Source organism: Lynx rufus, unplaced genomic scaffold (assembly GCF_022079265.1).
Source record: "Lynx rufus isolate CCGP_SWC_20201006 ecotype Redwood Valley unplaced genomic scaffold, mLynRuf1.p SCAF_3, whole genome shotgun sequence".
In the NCBI taxonomy this organism is placed as follows: Eukaryota; Metazoa; Chordata; class Mammalia; order Carnivora; family Felidae; genus Lynx; species Lynx rufus.
The window spans coordinates 162854770-162874783 of record NW_025814845.1 but is presented as its reverse complement, the minus strand read 5'-3'; the positions used below and the strand labels follow the sequence as shown (position 1 = coordinate 162874783).

Here is a 20014-nt window from a genome sequence, read left to right as displayed (position 1 = left end):
CTATTTTTTTATTAAGTTGCCTATTTCCTTAACCTTTTGTAAGAATTCCTTACAAAGTTCTGAATATCAATTCTGTTTCATATGGTGTATCTTTTCCCATACTGCTGTTTCCCTTTTAACTTATTCAGAGTGTCTTCACTTGTACAGATTTTAAATTTTGATATATATACCTATCAATTTTTTTTTTTTTTAAATTTTTTTTTTCAACGTTTTTTTTATTTATTTTTGGGACAGAGAGAGACAGAGCATGAATGGGGGAGGGGCAGAGAGAGAGGGAGACACAGAATCGGAAACAGGCTCCAGGCTCTGAGCCATCAGCCCAGAGCCCGACGCGGGGCTCGAACTCCCGGACCGCGAGATCGTGACCTGGCTGAAGTCGGACGCTTAACCGACTGCGCCACCCAGGCGCCCCTATACCTATCAATTTTTGATTGACAACTCATATTTCTCTATCTTTTCCTTTGTAGTTTCTAATCATGATATATGTAAGAATTTTAAACGTTAATTTTTTCAGCCTGCAAAAAACGGTTTTATTAAATAATTTTTAACATAATGAGAAATGTATGATTGTATCAGTTTATTTTTCCAACATCTTTGTTAGTGACCTCATGAATCTGAAAAAGTTGTGGTTTTCACTTCTCTGATTACTAGTGAGGTTAACATTTCTTCACAGATCTCTTCTCACGAATTCTATCTTTGTATCATCTCTCTCATCATGTGAAAGTTTTGCATTTATGCAGTTACATCTTCTGATCTTTTCCTCAATTCTGAGTTTTACATCTTGCCTAATAATACCTTCTTCACCAAAAGAACAAAAGATTATTCTTTTGTTTGCTCCTAGTATGTTTAGTCTTGTTTTAGAAGTTTAATTCATCTGTAATTTATTTCCAATTAAGACATGAAACAAGGATATAATTTTGCTTATATCCAAATGCATAGACAACTGCTGCAAAACCAATCTGATTAATCCATCTTTTCATACAGTTATAAGATGTTCTTTTTATCAAATATTAAGTTCCCATCTATGCTCATCTATTTTTAGATTTCTTACCAAATCTATTTATTTCTGCACTAGTTCCACACGTTATTTTTAGTACTACATTTTCATATTTGATAGGTCAAACCTTCAGACCATTATTCTTGCTTTTCAAACATTTCTTGGCATTACTTCATAGTCAGAAAAGTACAATAAATGCTTTTCCTAAAAAAGGAATGATCTTGGATAACAGAGCTTTAACTGAAACATGTACATATATACGCACACAGAAAAGGTATGAGGTTTGGGGTGGGGGGCAGAACTAATTTAAATCAGAATTATACACGCACACAAAAATACAAAACTAGCATTCCATTTTATTCATCTATCCTTTCTTAGAAGAACAACTAACAATTAACATTTGCATGACCTTCAATTTACAAAGCATTTTCATTCACATTCATTATGAAAGAATGATACTTTGTCAAAGAAAATAATCCACTCATTTTAATGTCAGTAAATGTATTCCAACTGAGCCTAGCACTTCACTGCTGAAATATATTTCAAAATGCGCAAGTTTCAGCAACCTAAGTTTATTCTACATAAAACAATAACTCATTTATGCTGTATCCTGTGTGCAGATTACACAGTAAATGAAAAGCATAACCACATTGTAGCTATTACATATTATAATGTATTATTCATTATTTATACTTAGGATATGTCCATTCTTTGGACAAAATGAAAGTTTTAACCATGAAAATGAATTATAAAAAACAGTATTAGCTTAAGTCATTTAAATCTTTATTAGACAAAAACCTGTCATCTACCTAGCCATATAGTTGTCAATTTCAACTCTGCTACTAAGTTTGACTTATAGACTTTTTCCTAATAAAAATAAACTTACATTTTTCACTATAAATGATCTGGACCACTGGATTGGGGCCATCATTCTGCGGCACTGGATCTATATCAGCCCATTCTGCTCTGTCCCTGAAATAAATATATTTTTTCAGTGATTGTATTCAAACACATAAGAAGAAAGAACAACTCTGGTGTTTTTAACAATAGCAACAATTACACTTGCATCCATATTAGTCAATTATAAATACATTAATGTAATTGTGGTTGGATTCTTCATTACCAAGTTTTGCCATTTTGCTTTACATATTAAACTTTCTTTTTTTTTTTTTTTAATTTTTTTTTTTTCAACGTTTATTTATTTTTGGGACAGAGAGAGGCAGAGCATGAACGGGGGAGGGGCAGAGAGAGAGGGAGACACAGAATCGGAAACAGGCTCCAGGCTCCGAGCCATCAGCCCAGAGCCCGATGCGGGGCTCGAACTCCCGGACCGCGAGATCGTGACCTGGCTGAAGTCGGACGCTTAACCGACTGCGCCACCCAGGCGCCCCCATATTAAACTTTCAAAGTAACATAAAGAAAAATGAAAATCTGCCACTGAAATTAATCAAACAATAGTTCCCAAATTTAAAGTTTTTATAGAAGTGGAAAAACATGTTTTTTTGCAGTAGGTACACAGTAGTTTTACCCTAGAAATCAATTCAGTTCATTGGTTTAATGAGACTTTTTGCAGTTAGTCAGCATTTATAAACATTGAATAACAATTTGCTAGGAACTCACATTTTAAAATCAAAGTAAACACTATTAGTTTACTGTATACTGCGAGGGGGTCCAGTTGGTCTTTACAGAGCAGGCTCTGGAACCTGACAACTGTCTGATTTAGAATGTAGGCTCTACCACTTACCAGCTGTGTGACCTTGAGAAACTTACTTAATCTCTCTGGGCCTCAGTTTCTTCACTGATAAAATGGAGACGCTATCACTACCCAGCCTTAGAAGACTGTTTGGAGGACTAAATGAGATAACACGTTAAGCACTTAAATGTGTTTAACAGTAAGCACATGGCTAGTAAATATATTCCGTATATATACTAATATATATATAGTAAGTAATACATACAGTAAGCATTCACTGAAACCTACTTCTCATTATAAATGCTAAAAGAACATTTTAGCGGCACCAAAGGGTGCCTATAGATATTTCTGTACAAACTGCCCAAACTTGTCTTAACCACTCTTTTGCTTATATTCTTTTCCTTCCACTCATCTTTTACTTCTCTATACTGATCAGCTACTGGCAGCAAAGATTCTGTGGCATCTACTCAATCTTGAAGTTGTGAAGTGAGACCTAGAGACTGGGGGAGTGGCACGAGAAAGGTAAGGCTATCATTTAGTCACTGAAAAATCAGACACAGCCAAGTGAAGCAGCTGAATATTTTACAATTCAGAGAGGAGGTGTGAGGATTATGGGGCTACCACAGCCAAATTAAATGAGTAAAACTCCAATAACAAAATCTGGATAGTGACTTTCACTCATTCATAAAACCAAGGCAAATAAGCTATCTAATGGGTTTACCTAGAACTGCATAAGAAAAAAAACAAGACAAAAGAAAAATAAGTCACAAGGATTTCTCCATTGTCTTTGCAAGTTCATTGCAGCTAGGGAACTGGCATTACCAGAAAGCAAAGAACTGACAGGGATGAGACTGGGGAGAAAAAGCAAGAAAGTTACAAAGTACCCTATACTGGCTACTGCACACCTCTTGTATTATGTAGGAGGTGATGTAGGGATGTATTACACAGCTTAAGAACAAATACCTTTTCAGTCTTATAGCCTAAACTCGGTGCCTGATGGTAGGGGCTAAAATATTAAAGAAAATGTTGAACGAAAATGTCCCAGACCTTAAAGACCTTACACTAGCTGTCTCCACTTTAACAGTACAAACTTCTGGGAAGCCCTTACACCTTGTTTTTAAAGTGAGCAAATCCGGACCTTATTTATATTTAAATAATTATTTCCTGCCCGGCTATTAAACAGCACTCAAACCCTTCGGTACTCAGATTATCAGGCTAGCGTTGTGGGAGCATGCAAGAGAGCGGGATATTTCTTGAATTCCTGAATCACACCCAAACAGCCTAAGAAAGAGTGTTGTCCAGTGTGTTGCAGTTTCTACGCTGTTTGCTCTCTGGTCTCCCCTCTGTCTCTAGGTGACAACGTTGACTCCGGGAAAAAGCAACCCCGAAAAGAGCGCGAGGGCCGCAAGCGCGCCCCCCTACCCCGGCCGGCCGGCCGGCCAGGGAAGCGGCGGAAACTTCGGACGGACACGCTGAGGCCAGAGGAGCCTACCCGGAACCGCCGGCCGGGTTGAGCACACGCCTTCAAGGGAAGGGCCTCCGCCGCGGCGGCCCTGCTGTGGGCGTTACCTGTACAGGACATAGGTGGGCGAGTCCAGGCTCAGGAACCCGTCGTCCATAGGGGACGCCACCGCTTCTCCGGACTCAGCCGCCATAGCTTCTTCCTGGGGCTGCTGCTGCTGGGGCGGCGGAGGGTGCGGCTGGGGCGGCGGCGGCTCCGGCTGACCGGACGCGCTGCCCCGCGCAGCCTCCCCAACCCCCTCAGTGGCCGCCATCTCGTTTCGGTCCGCAGCGGAGGTGGTGGCAGCGGCCCCGCCCCTCGCGGCCCCGCCCCTCGCTCCCTTCCCCCACCGGCGGCCCACTTCCGGCTTTCTCGCTTCCCAACCATAGAGATGCGGACCAGAGAGACCCGGGTTGCGCTCCAGCCCTGGAGGTCTGAGATGGGCACTTGGCCACAAGTGAGGAAACTGCACTGTTTCTAGGGACACCAGAAACACACGTCATCCTGTCTGTAGGCCTTTCTGAATGCTTGTAGTTGATACTTAGGAAGGTGTTGGTTTTGTTAGCTCCCCTTCGTATGGGAGGTGGCTCTCTCTTGTTTTGGACAGAGTATCTTAGAAGCAGTAGATAAGGTCAGCTGAAAACCCAACACCTCTCACCCATATCTAGGTAACTGGCCTCCAGTGCTCCCTATTAAGCTTCATGTTTCTTGTGCACATTTTTTTTCTTTTGAATGTTAAGTGTTGATATCGAAGAATTTAAGTAATACAGGCTTTTCTGTCTTTCGAAATTAAAATCTTAATTATACAGGTACTGTGTATATGATATAGAAAAGGTGAACATTCATTGAACAACTGTTTTATGTGGCTTTTTCACAGCAGTAAATAAAGTCTCTGTAGTCATGAAGTTTACATTGTAATGAACGGTAACAATATACCACCCTAAAATATGTAGGTATTCAGGACATGCCATTTCAAAATCTGCTGCTTTGGTATACTAATTATTTCTGAGCTGTAGGCACTTGAAAAACAGCAAATGCGGTCAGAAGCTTTCTCTGAGCTCCCTTTATTTGCCTAAAGACAAATCTAAAAAAATCTCTGTTGTCATAAACCCCAACACTGGGGTTTCCAGAGTAGAAGTGGAGACCACATCCAGACAAATTTTGTCAAAATATCATATCCCATCTACTCTTCTAAGGGCTCATTCATCTTTCCTAAAAATCATTCTTCCCTGAGAGGCCTACATTCCCACTTCCCTTTCCCTATTAAGATGATATTTAAGCCTGAATTCTAAGCAACCTCAGTGAATTACTAATTTTTTCTAAATATCCTCCATGTATACATGAGGCATACATGTTAATAAATCTGTTTTTCTCTTGTTAATCTTTTATTGCAGGGTTCACAGCCAGGACTCAGAACAGTAGAGGGAAGATTATTTTTCACCCTCTAGATTTTTTCTGGAGCCCATTTGAGCAAAGGCCTGAAACAGGAAAATGCATGCCATGTAGAGCAGATAGGGAGTACATGCTTAGTGTGTTCTCGGCTCAGCAAGGATGCTAATATCACTGAAGTCCTGTTAATGAGGGGAAGGAATTGGTAAGTGATAAGATTAAAGAAGAAGCCAGGGGCCATGGTAAGAATTTGAAGTGTGTGTGAGTGTACATGGTAAAATAGTCATAACATAAAATTTATCTTTGTAATCATTTTCTTAATGTTTATTTATTTTTGAGAGAGAAAGAGAGCATATGCACAAGTGGGAGAGAGGCAGAGAGAGAGGGAGACAGAATTCAAAGCAGTGTCCAGGCTCTGAGCTGCCAGCCCAATGTGGGGCTTGAACTCATGAACCATGTGATCATGACCTGATCTGAAGTCAGGCACTTAACTGACTGAGCCACCCAGGCACTCCTCTTTGTAATCATTTTTAAGTGTACTTGTTCAATGGCATTAAGTACATTCACATTGTTGTACAACCATCACCACCATCCATCTCTAGAATTTTTCATCTTCCCAAACTGAAACTCTTATACCCATTAAATAACTCCCCATTCCCTGTTAAAAAGAAAACCACAGACCTCAAATGGAACCACTATATTAAGAGCCCCACATCAGCAAGCCAAGACTTCATACCTAACCTGACTGCAGTTTCAACCTCTCTGCCCATCCCTACCCCCAGGAATGTAACCTTTAACTAGCCAACATGGAATTTACTGGTCAGTACGAGGAAATTCACTGATAGACCCCTTCTGTTACCATCAGGAGGGTGACCATGCCTTACACAATGGATTCTTTGCTGAATTCCTTTTTTATCCTCCTTCTCTACCTTTAAAAATCTTTCCTTTTCTGCAACTTGATGGAGCACCACTCTATTTGGTATGTGGGATGCTGCCCAATTCATGACTCAATTAATAAAGCCAATTCTATTTTTAAAATTTACTTGGTTGAATATTTGTCATTGAACACCTTTTCCCTTTAACCCCTAATAATCAGCTTTTACTTCATGTCTCTATGAATTTGATTACTCTAATCAAAGAGTAATCCTCATAGAAGAATCATAATAGTATTTGTCCTTTTGTAATTGGCTTATTTTGCTTCACATAATGGCCCCCAGTTTCATCCATGTTGTCGCATGTAGCAGAATATCCATTTTTAAGGCTGAATAATATTCCATTGTATGTATATACCACATTTTGTTATCCATCTGTTAATGGATAACAACTTGGGTTGTTTTGACCTTTTGGCTGTTGTGAATAATGAAATATCTCTTAGAGTCCCTGGCTTTCACTTCTTTTGGACATACCCAGAAGTGGGATTGCTTGATCATATGGTAATTCTATATTTATTTTTTTTAATGTTTCTTTATTTTTGAGACAGATATAGAGTGAGAGGGGGAGGAGCAGAGAGAGTGGGAGAGAATGCCAAGCAGGCTCCATACTGTCGGCGCAGAGCCCGACGTGGGGCTCAAATTCATGAACTGTGAGATCATGATCTGAGCCAAAATTGAGGTGGTTGCTTCACCGACTGAGCCACCCAGATGCCCTGCTATGTTTAATTTTTTGAGGAACTTTCCCCCAACCCCCAGAGGTTCTAATTTCATTGGTTTAGAGTGAGGCCCTGGCATCATGTTTTATTGTGGGTTGGTTTTTGTTTTTTTGTTTTTTGTTTTTTTGTCTTTTTGTTTGTTTGTTTTGAGAGAGGGAGATGGTGAGCAGTAGAATCAGAGAGACAGAATCTCAAGCAGCTCCATACTTAGTGCAAAGCCCAATTCAGTACTCATTCTCATAACAGTGAGTTCATGACCTGAGCCAAAATCAAGAGTTGGATGCTAAACTGACTGAGCCACCCAGGCGCCCCAGCAACAGTATATTTTAAAAGCTCCCCTTATAATTCTAACATGCAGCTCAGGTTGAGAATCTCTACTCTTTCAGTCCATGGTGCATTAAGTCATTAAGTCTCCTAAGGATATCAAGGTGTCACAACTGCTGGGGAGACAGGCCTAGGTAGAGTTGAAAAGCAACCACTATGTCATGGTAAATACAAATAAACCAATCAATAAAAAAATGTTAAAATATATTACTTTTTAAAATATAAATAAATCACAATGTGTGTATAAATAAAATAAGATAGAAGTTGTAGTGCAAATTATTCATCAATTTTTAACACCTTTATTGTTGTATATTTTAAATATCACAAAATCTACCTCTTTCATAAGTATAGTTCATCATCAATTAATTTTTTATTTTCAGGAATTAGGGATAAGAGTTTTTCATTGGTATAGCTGTTATTACCACATGATACTACTAATTTGATTGCACTCTTCCAGAGTCTTCCCCAGAAGTTTGGTAGTTATTAGGTGCCTAGAGATTGTGTTAAATGCCTGGGCTTCCAGTTCCCCCCCCAGTGCTCTCTAGGCTTCACCATTTTCTCTTTGGCTACAGTCAGAAAGGATGATACCTACACTGCTTCAGGACATTGATTGCACTCCATGAGCTAGTACCTGGTAGAAAGGGGGGAGGAAAAAGGGAGGGGGAATAAGAGGGGTAAAGTAGATGATTACTGGTTAATTCTGGTTGCCAGAACGAGGAGCCTATGTTTGTCTTTTGGCTGCTTAACTCCACCATCAAGACTAACGAAAGCTGTAGCTCATCTTTCTATAAAGGCCGTGTGAAATTTTGTAAAAAAGAAAGACAATTTCAGTTTTATCAAGGCAGCTTGCTTCTGTCTGAACACTCTGAAGCAACTGTTAAAATATATTGCCAAATATAATGTGTAGGCTGGCTTCCTCTTAGAAACAGATAGTTTTTAATGACTGCATGATATTCCTTTTATATACTGTACTTTATATAGTACTTAATCATTCATACATCATTCAATATTTAACATTTATAATTTTTCACTGTTACATTTCATTCAATGACTATCTTCATATTAATAAACATGATCCATGATTTAATAAGGATTCATTTTGTGACCAGTGTGGACCAGTTACTGTTCTCAACAGCAATGAAAAGAAATCAACAACAAAAAACTTCTGTGCTTATGGTACTTTCACTATAGTGAGGGAGATAAAGAAGATAAACATGTTGTATTTATTGAATGCTGACAGTAACAAATGCTAAGGAGAATAGGCAGGAAAGAGAGAAAGTGTAGAGGTGGGTTACTACTGATGTCGATAGGGAGGCCTTCATTTTGTAGGTGACATTTGAATACAGATTTGAGTGCATCAATGTAAATATCTTTCCAGAAGATCATTTCTGGCAGAAGTCCAAAAACACTGAGGAAAGTGTTCATGATCTTGGAGGCTAGTGTGGGAGTGTAGGTGCAATGGAGTGGTTGAAGGGTAGGGTACGAGGTGATGAGGTCAGAGAGTTAAGGCAGAGCAGATAACATAGGGCCTTACAGCATTTTGGCTTTTACTCTTGAGTTAGATGGGGAGTCATTGAAGGATTTTGAGTAGTGGAGTGATGTGATTTATGCGTTTACAGGTCAGTGTCCTCTGTGTTGAGAATGGATTGTCTTTCATCCATTCAAAATACAGTAGCATGGAAGGGCAAAGTAAAAATGAGGAGGACCAGACAGCGTACTGCAGTAATCCAGGAGAGATAGTGACTTAGACTAGGGTAGGAATAGTGAGAGTGGTGAGAAGAGGCCAAATTCTGGCTAAATTTTGAAGATTGACTTGTCAGGAATTGCTAAGCTATTGGATATTGGGTTTGGGTGAGAGAAAGGGAGGGTCAAGGATGACTCCAAGACTTTAGGCTTGGGCAGTGATGTTGACATGTGCACATATAGGGAATTCTGTTGCAATAGGAGAAAGTGTGCGTGTGTGTGTGTGTGTGTGTGTGTGTGTGTGTGTGTGATTGGGAGGGCATTTAGGAGTTATTTTGGACATGTTAGGATTGAGCTACCTTTTACATATTCAATAATATAAATTGAGTAAACATTTGAATATATGAGTCTGGAGTTCAGTCAGGTCTGTACTGGAGACTCCAATATGGGAGTCTTTAGCCCAAAGCTGTTATATAAAAACGAAAGACTGAATGAGATTATTAATGTAGTGAGTGTAGATAGAAAAGAGTAGAGGAGGAAGGGTTGAACTCTGGTGGCATTTCAAACATTAGAAGTTGGAGAGAAAAGGCAGATCCAGCAAAAGTCACCAAAAAAAAAAAAAAAAAAAAAAAAAAAAAAAAAAAAAGAATAGCTGTAGCGATGGTAATAGTAGAATAATGAAGACAGATGTAGTGCCCTGGAAGTCAAATAAAGAGTTTGACAAAGGTGAGAGGGATCAACCTCAAGATGTACATTTTTTTTTCCCTGAGAGTTTTATAAATTGTAGCGTTTACAGTTAGGTCTCTCATTAATTTGAGTTAATTTTTGTATGTGGTGTGAGACATAGGGGTCTAACTTCATTCTTTTGCATATGGCTATCTACTTGTCCCAGCATGATTTGTTGAAAAGAATGCTTTCCCCATTGTGTGGTCTTGGTACTCTTTTCAAAAAGCAATTGACCATAAAAGTAGAGGTTATTTCTGGGTTATCACTTCTATTCCATTAATCTATGTGTATCCCTATATAAGTATCACACTAGCTTGATTACTATAGATTTGTATAAATACTCTATATTTATTTTTTATAATGGAAAATGTCAAATACACCCAAATATGGGGAAAATAATACAATGAACTATCATTCACCTGTCAAATACTGTAATCATCATCAATTTATGGATACTCATTTCATCAATATCCCTTACTTGATCTCCCAACCTACTGGATTCTTTTGAAGGAAATCTAAAACATCATATAATTTTACTACAATACAAAGAGTATAATTCTACTACCATTATCCTGCCTACATTTATAATAATAAAGACTTCTGTTACTGCCAATATGGAGTATCAGGGACTGGAACAACTGAAAAACTGGATCAAAAAATGAGACAACAGGGGCGCCTCGGTGACTCAGTTGGTTAAGCGTCTCAGTTAGGCTCAAGTCATGATCTCACAGCTCGTGGGTTCAAGCCCCACATCAGGCTCTGTGCTGACAGCATGGAGCCTGGAGCCTGCTTCGGAATCTGTGTCTCCCTTTCTCTGCCCCTCCCCTGCTTGTGCTCTCTCTCTCTCTCTCAAAATAATAAAAACATTTTTTAAAAATGAGACAACAGTTCTCAGATCACTGGACATCAGAAAAATGAAACTGATCCTGGAGCAGTGGGAAACAAGTAAGGTGAATCCTATAATTGTTTTAACAGCCTATAAAAAATTTCCAAATCAGGGCTGCTGGGTGGCTCAGTTGGTTAAGTGCTGACTTTGGCTCAGGTCATGATCTCACGGTTTGTGAGTTCGAGCCCCTCATCAGGCTCTGTGCTGTGCTGACAGCTCAGAGCCTGGAGCCTGCTTCGGATTCTGTGTCTCCCTCTCTCTCTGTCCCTCCCCTGCTCGTGCTCTGTGTATGTGTCTCTCTCTCAAATATAAATAAACACAAAAAAATCCAAATCATCATGATGTAGTGAGGGGAAACACAGAGCATAGTCGTCTTTCTGAAATGAGGCAGAGCTGGAAGTCTGAGGAATCCAAAGTGGCTATATTTTAAAGGGCAGAATGCCTGAAAAGAGACAGCTACCAAGAGGGAACTCCAAAGATTTGCAGAAGTTTTCAGTTGAGTTTCAGTTGAATAATGTGTTTCAGTTGAATGGTATATGAGTTTCAGTTAAATAATGATCAGTGTATGTGTGTAAGGAAAGTAACCAAGGCTGGAGAAAGTATTGCACAAAGGATTAGATAGAATTCCCAAAGCTCATACAGGGTCAGGAATACTGCCATCTAAAGTGAGAAATCACATAATCCACAGGGCATTGGGTAGAGTAATCAAAAAGGTCTTGCCTTAAAACAAGACACCACCATACACCTATTAGAATGGCCAAAATCCAGAACACTGACAATACCAGATGTTGACAGGGATGTGGAGAAACAGGAACTCTCATTCACTGCTGGTGGGGATGCACAATGCTCAGCCATTTTGGAAGATGGTTTGGTGGTTTCATACAAAACTATACATATTCTTGTCATACAGTCCAGCAATTGTGCTCCTAGGTACTTACCCAAAGGAGGTGAAAACTTATGTCTACACAAAACCTGCACACAGAGGTTTTGTTTTTTAGTTAATTTCGGGAATAGAATTTAGTGATTCATCACTTACATATAACACCCAGTGCTCATCCCAACAAGTGCCCTCCTTAATGCCCATCACCCATTTAGCCCATCCCCCTACCCAAGCCCCTCCAACAACCCTCAGTTTGTTCTCTGTATTTAAGAGTCTCTTATGGTTTGCCTCCCTCTCTGTTTTTATATTATTTTTGCTTCCCTTCCCTTATGTTCATCTGTTTTGTATTTTAAATTCCACACACACAGATGTTTATAGCAGCTTTATTGACAAAATTGGCCACCAACCAAGATGTCCTTCAGTAGGCAAATGGATAAATGGTGGTACATACAGACAATGGAATATTGTTCAGTACTAAAAAAAAACTATCAAGTCACAAAAAAGACATGCAGAAAACTTAAATACAAATACTAAGTGAAAGAAGCCAATCTGAAAAGATTACATATAGTAAGTATAGTATAGTATAGTACAGTACAGTATAGTATTAGTACAGTATAGTATTAGTATAGTATAGTGTGATTCCAACTATATGACATTCTGGAAAAGGTAAACTATGGAGACAGGAAAAAGAGGGACAAAATGATCCTAGAGTAAGCACTGCTCTGTTTAGGTAAGATGCAAAGGGATAAAACTGTTTCCAGTTAACTTAGTCATATCCCATAAAAACAGTTTAAGGATTATTATAGGAAAAAATTCAGTACTCAACAAAATAAAATTCATAATCTATGGTATACAATTAAAAATTATTAGGCATGCAAAGAAGCAGAAAGATTCGACTGGTAATCAAGAGGAAAAAATTCTATGAATCAAAATTGACCAGGAACAGACAAAGACAGTACAGTCAACAGACATGGACATTTCTACAATTATAATGGTGTTCCATATTTGTCAAGAAGCTAGAGGAAAGATTAAACATATTAAGTAGAGATGTGGAAGGTATACATAAAACCAAAACACCAAAAATATATGGAACTTCTAGAAGTGATGAGTACACTGAATGGCATTAAAGGCAGATTGGGCATTACAGAAGAAAAAAGGAGTAAATTTGAAGACAGCAATTGAAACTATCCAAAATGAAACAGAGAAAAAAAACTGAAAAGAGATTAATCAGTGAGCTATGGGACTTCAGTTCACTAATAATGTAACCAGAGTTCCCAAAGGAGAAGAGACAGAAAAGTTATTTGAAGAAACAATGGCTGCAATTTTTATAAATTGGATGAAAAATATAAATTTATGGATCCACAAATCTCAATGAACTGCAAGCATTAGAAATGTGAAGAAAAAGTGGCCCCTGGGTGGCTCAGTCGGTTGAGCGTCCAACTTTGGCTCAGGTCATTCATGATCTCTTGGTTTCTGAGTTTGAGCCCTGTATCAGGCTCTGTGCTAACAGCTCAGAGTCTGGAGCCTGCTTCAGATTGTGTCTCCTCCTCTCTCTTCCCCTCCCATGCTGATGCTCTCCCTGTCTCTCAATAATAAATAAACATTTTAAAAAATGTGAAGAAAAATATATACTGGCAAATCAAAATCAAATTGCTTAAAATGTGATACAGAGATTATCTTAAAATCAGCCACAGTAAAAAGATACACTATGTATAGAACAAGCAAGGATGACAGCAGATTCTTACTGGAAGGTGTGGCAGATAGCCTCAAAGACAGCCCTTAATAACTCCACCTGGTGTTCATGCCTTTGTATAATCCCCTCCCTTTGAATGTGGGCTGCACCTCATGACTAGGTGTGGGCACCTTTATGTCTCTCAGAGCTCTCCCTCACTCTGAGGGAAGCAAACTGCCATGTTGTGAGCTGTGCTATGGAAAGGTACATGTGGCAAGAAACTGATGTTGCTGGCCAATAGTAAGACCCAAAACCTACTAACAGTTATGTAAGTAAACTTGAATGTACATTGTTCCCCAGTCCAGCTTTGAGATAACTATAGCCCCTTTGTTATTATTGTAGACATTCTACCTTTTTACTTATTTCTTATTTGAGAGAGAGAGAGAGAGAGAGAGAGAGTGAGAGGAATAGAGGAAGACAGACAGAATCTCAAGCAGGCTCCACGCTCAGCACAGAGCCTGACATGGGGTTCGATCCCATGACCCTGGGATCATGACCTGAGCCAAAATTGAGTCAGATACTCAACTGACTGATCCACCCTGGTGCCCTCCACTTTTCTATTAATTGGTGTTGACATGATACATCTTTTAAAAAATATTTTTTAAGTAACCTCTATGCTCAACATGGGGCTTGAAGTCATGACCCTGAGATCAAGAGTTGTCAACAGCCAGCCAGGTGCCCCAATATATCGTTATATTTTTTTGTACTTTTTTCCCACTTTTCTACTTTTAAGTAATTCTGTGTTCATATTTAAAGTGGTTTCTCGGGGCGCCTGGGTGGCTTGGTTGGTTAAGCGTCTGACTTCGGCTCAGGTCATGATCTCACTGTCCGTGAGTTCGAGCCCCGCGTGGGGCTCTGTGCTGACCGCTCAGAGCCTGCAGCCTGTTTCAGATTCTGTGTCTCCCTCTCCCTCTGCCCCTCCCCTGTTCATGCTCTGTCTCTCTCTGTCTCAAAAATAAATAAATGTTAAAAAAAAATGAAGTGGTTTCTTGTAGAAAGTACACAGTTAGGTCTTCCTTTTATATCCTATTTTTTAATTCTGTGTTTAAGCCATTTACATTTAATATTACTGATAGGATGAGGTGTAAATCACATTCTTGTTATCTGTCTTCTATTTGGTCTTTGTTCCCATTTCTTTTTCTGTTTTCTTTTGGAATAATTGAGTATTTTTTATTCCATTTTCTCTCCTTTGTGGACTTATTTGTTGTAACTTTATTGTGTTGTTAGTGCATGCTTTAAGACTTATACTACATTTCTTAACATGGTCTAATTTCAAGTGATATTATATTCCTTTTTTTTAATGTTTATTTATTTGAGAGAGAGAGAGAGAGAGAGAGAGAGAGCGAGCAGGGGAGGGGCAGAGAGAGAGAGAGAGGAAGACAGAGAATCCGAAGCAGGCTCCAGGCTCTGAGCTGTCAGCACAGAGCCTGACATGGGGCTCAAACTCACAAACTGTGAGAACATGACCTGAGCCAAAGTTGGACACTTAACCGACTGACCACCCAGGCACCCCTCAAGTGATATTATATTCCTACAAGTATAGCATAAGAACCTTCAATAGTGTACTTCCATTTCATCCTTTCCAGCTGTTATGCAAGGGGTGGGGATCTCTGGAAACATGTTCTTTAAAGGCAGTGAACTTTGGCTAGGAATATAGACACAGATATTCATATTCTCAACAACTTCCTTAAAACATAGTCATAGAAATTAACTATTACAGTAAGGTGTAGAAACATTTAGCTCATTTTTAAAGTTTATTTGGGGGGGGGGAGTGGGAAAGGGGCAGAGAGAGACAGAGAGAGAGGGAGAGAGAGAGAGGATCCCAACCATGCTCCACACTGTCAGTGCATCCCCCGACATGGGGCTCGAACCCATTAACGGTGACATCATGGTCTAAGCTGAAGTCGAGAGTCAGACGCTCAACCTACTGAGCCACCCAGGCACCCCTTAGCTCATTTTATATACAATTGGATAAAAGAACTATGAGCATATTTGTGGCTTCAAATTTAGTGGAGTTTTATGTAGTATTTACCTCAGGTTTTGCTCATACTGAAATTATGTACCTGATTGTATACCACTTTGATTGTGCTTGGCACAGGGTTTAAAAGATATGGAAAGATTCTGGGTTCAGAAGTATGATCTTCATAGAAATCTTCCCTCCAATGGCAGCTGTGGTAACTTGGTATTCCTCCATTGAGAAGTGGAGTGTATTTTTGGTCAGCCCTCAGAACCCACTCTAGTCTGTGACAATTTTGACAAATAAAAATGATGCTATGTAGTTTCCGGGCCTAGGTCCTAAAAGCTGTGAAGCTTTCTTTCACCTGGGTCTCTTAGAACTCACTCTGAGGAAGCTAGCTGTGTGTAAGTTCATCTACCCTGAGACTCCATTTTGTGAGTGTCCAAACTAGTCATGTCAGGAGGTTGTGTGTGGAGTTGCCTGATCAGCCCTCAGGTATTCCATCTGTATCAGTCTGGATACCAGATGTGTGACAGAAAGCCTTCAGATGGCTCCAGCCTCAACCATCATCTATCTGCAGCTCAATGAGGGGCTGAGCCCGTCTCCAGATGCAAGAGAGAGATTATATTGTTAAAGCCATTAGGGTTTGGAGTGGTTTGTGATGCAGCAATAACCTGAACAGTATATAAATTTAAGGCAATAATATATATATTATTATATATATAATATATAATATTTAAGGCAAACTGGTAGGTTTTACCTGAGTGATGCTTCTATTTGGGAACTTTTCTGTGTTGTGCTTCATTTAACCAAATCTTTGAAGGCCAAAAATATTTTGCTTATTTTCTGATTCAACCTACCTTTGTCCTTCACTTCAGCATTAGGAGAGACACTCAGAAAATGTTAAATATATATGGTATCTCCATGGTAATGAGTGAAGAAAACTTATACTTATCTGACATTAAAATGGGCACTATTTTGACTACATAGCTATTTTTTATCTTGGTGCTAACTTCACTTTGAAATTAATCAGCTGATTATTTTAATGTAAATACAATCAATTTCCACACTGCCACTGCCACTTTATCCAACACTAAAGATGTCATATTCCAGTAAGGTTTAGGGTGGAGATGAGAAAAAGGGTGAATTTTAAGGGTGGAAAAGGAGCAGGAAAAGGAAGGAAAGGAAAAGGAGCTCTAATCACCTAAATGGGATGCTTCAAGAATAATGCTTTAGGGGTACCTCGGTGGCTCAGTTGGTCAAGTGTCGGACTTCAGCTCAGGTCAGGATCTCTTATTTCGTGGGTTCAAGTCCTACATCAGGCTCTGTGCTGTCAGCTCAGAGCCTGGAGCCTGCTTCCGATTCTGTGTCTCCCTCTCTCTCTCTGCCCCTCCCCTACTCATGCACTGTTTCTCAAAAATAAACATTAAAAAAAAACCCTTTTTTTTAAAAAAAGGATAATGCTTTATATTATTAAAGAATGCAATTACTCTACCATTGGTTATTGCTGTACTGTCGGTAGTAAGGTTGATGGTGCTAATGTGGTAACTCTGAGAGGGGAGAAGCTGTAATGTTTAGCTTTTATCCCTTAAGAACTTTGGACAATCAGCTTACAACTATTAAGAACCAGACTAAATCAAAACAAAATCTCTGATAGGTACTGGAAAAAACCCTCAAAGAATATTTAGTAATTTACAATAAGTCAATGGCATAAACTTTATTATTGTCTAAGATTATTTATTTAAAAAAATATTTTTAATGTTTATTTTTGAGAGAAAGAAAGAACAAGCAGGGGAGGGGCAGAGAGAGAGGGAGACAGAGTATCCCAAGCCAGGCTCTTCACTGTCAGTACAGAGCCCGACATGGGGCTCGAACTCACAAACTGTGAGATCATGACCCTAGCTGAAATCAAGGATTGGATGCTTAACCGACTGAGCCACCCAGGCACCCCAAAATTTATTTATTTTTCAGAGAGAGAGAGAGAAAGAGAGATAGAGAGAGAGAGAGATAAATAGAGACAGAGAGAGAGACAGAGAGAGAGAAAGCAGGGGAGGGAAGACAGAGAAAGGATGAGAGAGAATCCCAAGCAGGCTCTGCACTGTTAGTGCAGAGCTGGATGTGGGCTCGAACTCACCAACCATGAGATCATGACCTGACTTGAAATCAAAAGTCAGACACTTAACCGACTGAGCCACCCAGGTGCCCCAATGGCATAGTCTTTAAATTGATAGTACACTATGGCAAGTGCCAAAGGCAAGTGGATGAATAGTATTAGATAATTATTAAGTATGTGTTTGTCATGGTTTAAGAGTAAGAAGAAAAATCTACACTGAATTTTTATACAAGTCTTTATTTACAACTTGTTTAACAACTGTACACTTTTTGCAGCCTTGAAAACATTTTTGTACTTGAATGGGAAAATATAGTTTGACCAAATCTTAACTTTATTCTTCATATACATATACATATATTATATGCATACATATAAACATATACATATAATTAATACCATAACAAGTTGGCAGTCATAAAATTAAAATGAATAAGTGATATCAAAAGGAAATACAATATAAGATTTCAAAAAAATTAAAAATCTGTCTTCTGGTGGTTTATTGGACTTAATGTTTCTGTGACTTTAGTGAAAATTTCTTACTGAGGCTAATAAGTCATTCACCTCAGAAAAACAGAAAATCCACCGATCTAATATACAGTAAATGGTTGGTAAACTTGGTAAACATGTGGAAAAATCCTTGGATGCTGTTATGTACTATGTTGCTAAATCTGTATTGATTCCATTGTGAAGTGAGAAATTTAGAGTTCTATGTGGTTTCATTTTTGGATTATAATGACAAAGAATGAAGTTGTTGAATTATAAATTCAATAGTCAACCAGAAATAAGAATATACCAAGTAATATCCTTTTTGCCAAAGCTTAACTGCAAGGTGGATAACTGTGATGCCAAATAGGAAACTAACAACAATTCATAGAACAATCAATAATACTTAAGACATGAGTATAAGGCTTTAGAGCTGGGACTGTAATCAATACAATTCCAACTCCAATGTACTAAGGTGTTTTCCAGCTCATCTGAAAAGTTTAAAAAATACTATAGGAAAAAAAAAAAGCCTTTTCTATCCTCAAATCTTTGATAGAATTTATTAATCAAAATAAGGCAAATTATTAAATTATTAGATATGTTTGAATTTTACCATTCATTACACAACCAAAAACTGGGTGTTATAAATGGTGGGGCAATTGTCAAAACATGAAAACTGCAAAACAAAATAAATCTGGAAATTATTCTAGGTGCAAAGCATTCTGAATTACACATAACCTGTTCACAGCAAAGTTAGTGACAGCAATGACATTTTAGTGCATCTAAATTTTAAATAACTAAGGCTATTAAAAAACAAAAGGCTACTATTTAAAAAAATTAAAAGGCCTCAAATCATTGATTGGCATTTGTGTACAGTCTTTTCCTGTATTTATACTAAAATACTATGTATTTCAAGCATAATGAAAATTTCCCTTAACTAACATGAATCTCTGTAGAACACATATTAAATTAGGCCAACAAGAAAATAATAACACAAACTCAAATCACACCATTTACCGATCTGTACTTGAATGATGATAAGAATTTCATAATTTGCTTGGAATTTGACCTACTGGATTGAGTCTGTTGCCTGATTTAAAACATTTAAAACGGAAGAGGAAAGCATCAGCATCATGACTTCCTAACAGGACGGTTTTAACTAAGTACCAAGCCTACTGAAAAGAGTTATGATTAAGTCCCTTATTTTCATTAAAAAAGTCAAAGATGCATCCATGTGCATCCTTTTCGTTATGTTAAAAAGTAAATTAATAAATACAAAAAAATGTTTCATTAACTAAGCACTGGAATAAAATTCTTGCTTCGTATATGAAACTGAACTTAATTCACGTAATCCAAGTTATTAAGAGCAAGAAAGTATGAAGAAAACCAAGGAATTATTTGGATCTTGATATTCCTTTAAGGGGGAAACAATCAAATGTGATGTTAGGGAGAAATGTTTAAAGGGACAGAAACAAAAACTGTTGCCACTTTCATTAGATCTATACAGATTTAAAAATAACAGAAGGATAAATGTTTAGCAATTTTTATTTGTGAATAAATAACGCATTCATTGGTTTTTGTTCTATGTGTGTTAGAAACTATGTATCATCAATTTGAGGACTACAAAACAAGAAGAAAAAAGCCTGAAGATACTAAGTTATGATTTATGAAATGATTTAATTTAATCACTTGAAAAGTAAAGTGCTAAGAACCTGTTTAAAAAAATACATTGACAACTAGTTTCAAAGAATGGGGTTTTGATTTTTCCAGTGTCTTTAAAAAGGGCTGGTATTAATTTTTATATGAAAAACAGCTTTCTTCAACTACGGCAGTAAAATCTAATAGTTATTATAAGTTAACTGAAAACTTTCATTTTGTCCTTGTTTTCTCTTTGGGCATGACAGCACTGTAAAAAGGCATTTTCTGCAATGATGGAAATGTTCTATATTTATGCTGTCCAATATGGTAACCACTATTCATGTGCGGCTACTGAGCACTTGAA

The 20014-nt window shown here is 38.2% G+C and overlaps 2 protein-coding genes across 2 annotated transcripts in view; both read right to left on the bottom strand.

Annotated features, from left to right (window-relative positions):
- Positions 1–4470, bottom strand: part of FNTA (farnesyltransferase, CAAX box, alpha) — a 31087-nt gene extending 26617 nt beyond the window's left edge. Inside the window, exons 1-2 of the mRNA XM_047091535.1 lie at positions 4260–4470; positions 1884–1969 (exon numbers count right to left, since the gene is read on the bottom strand). Of these exons, the coding sequence (XP_046947491.1) occupies positions 1884–1969; positions 4260–4465 (292 nt within the window). The 5' untranslated portion in view covers positions 4466–4470. The remainder of the gene's footprint in view (positions 1–1883; positions 1970–4259) is intronic.
- HOOK3 (hook microtubule tethering protein 3) overlaps positions 1901–20014 on the bottom strand; it is a 131751-nt gene continuing 113637 nt past the window's right edge. The window contains exon 24 of the mRNA XM_047091532.1: positions 1901–1969. The gene's annotated coding sequence lies outside the window, so the exon portion shown is untranslated. The remainder of the gene's footprint in view (positions 1970–20014) is intronic.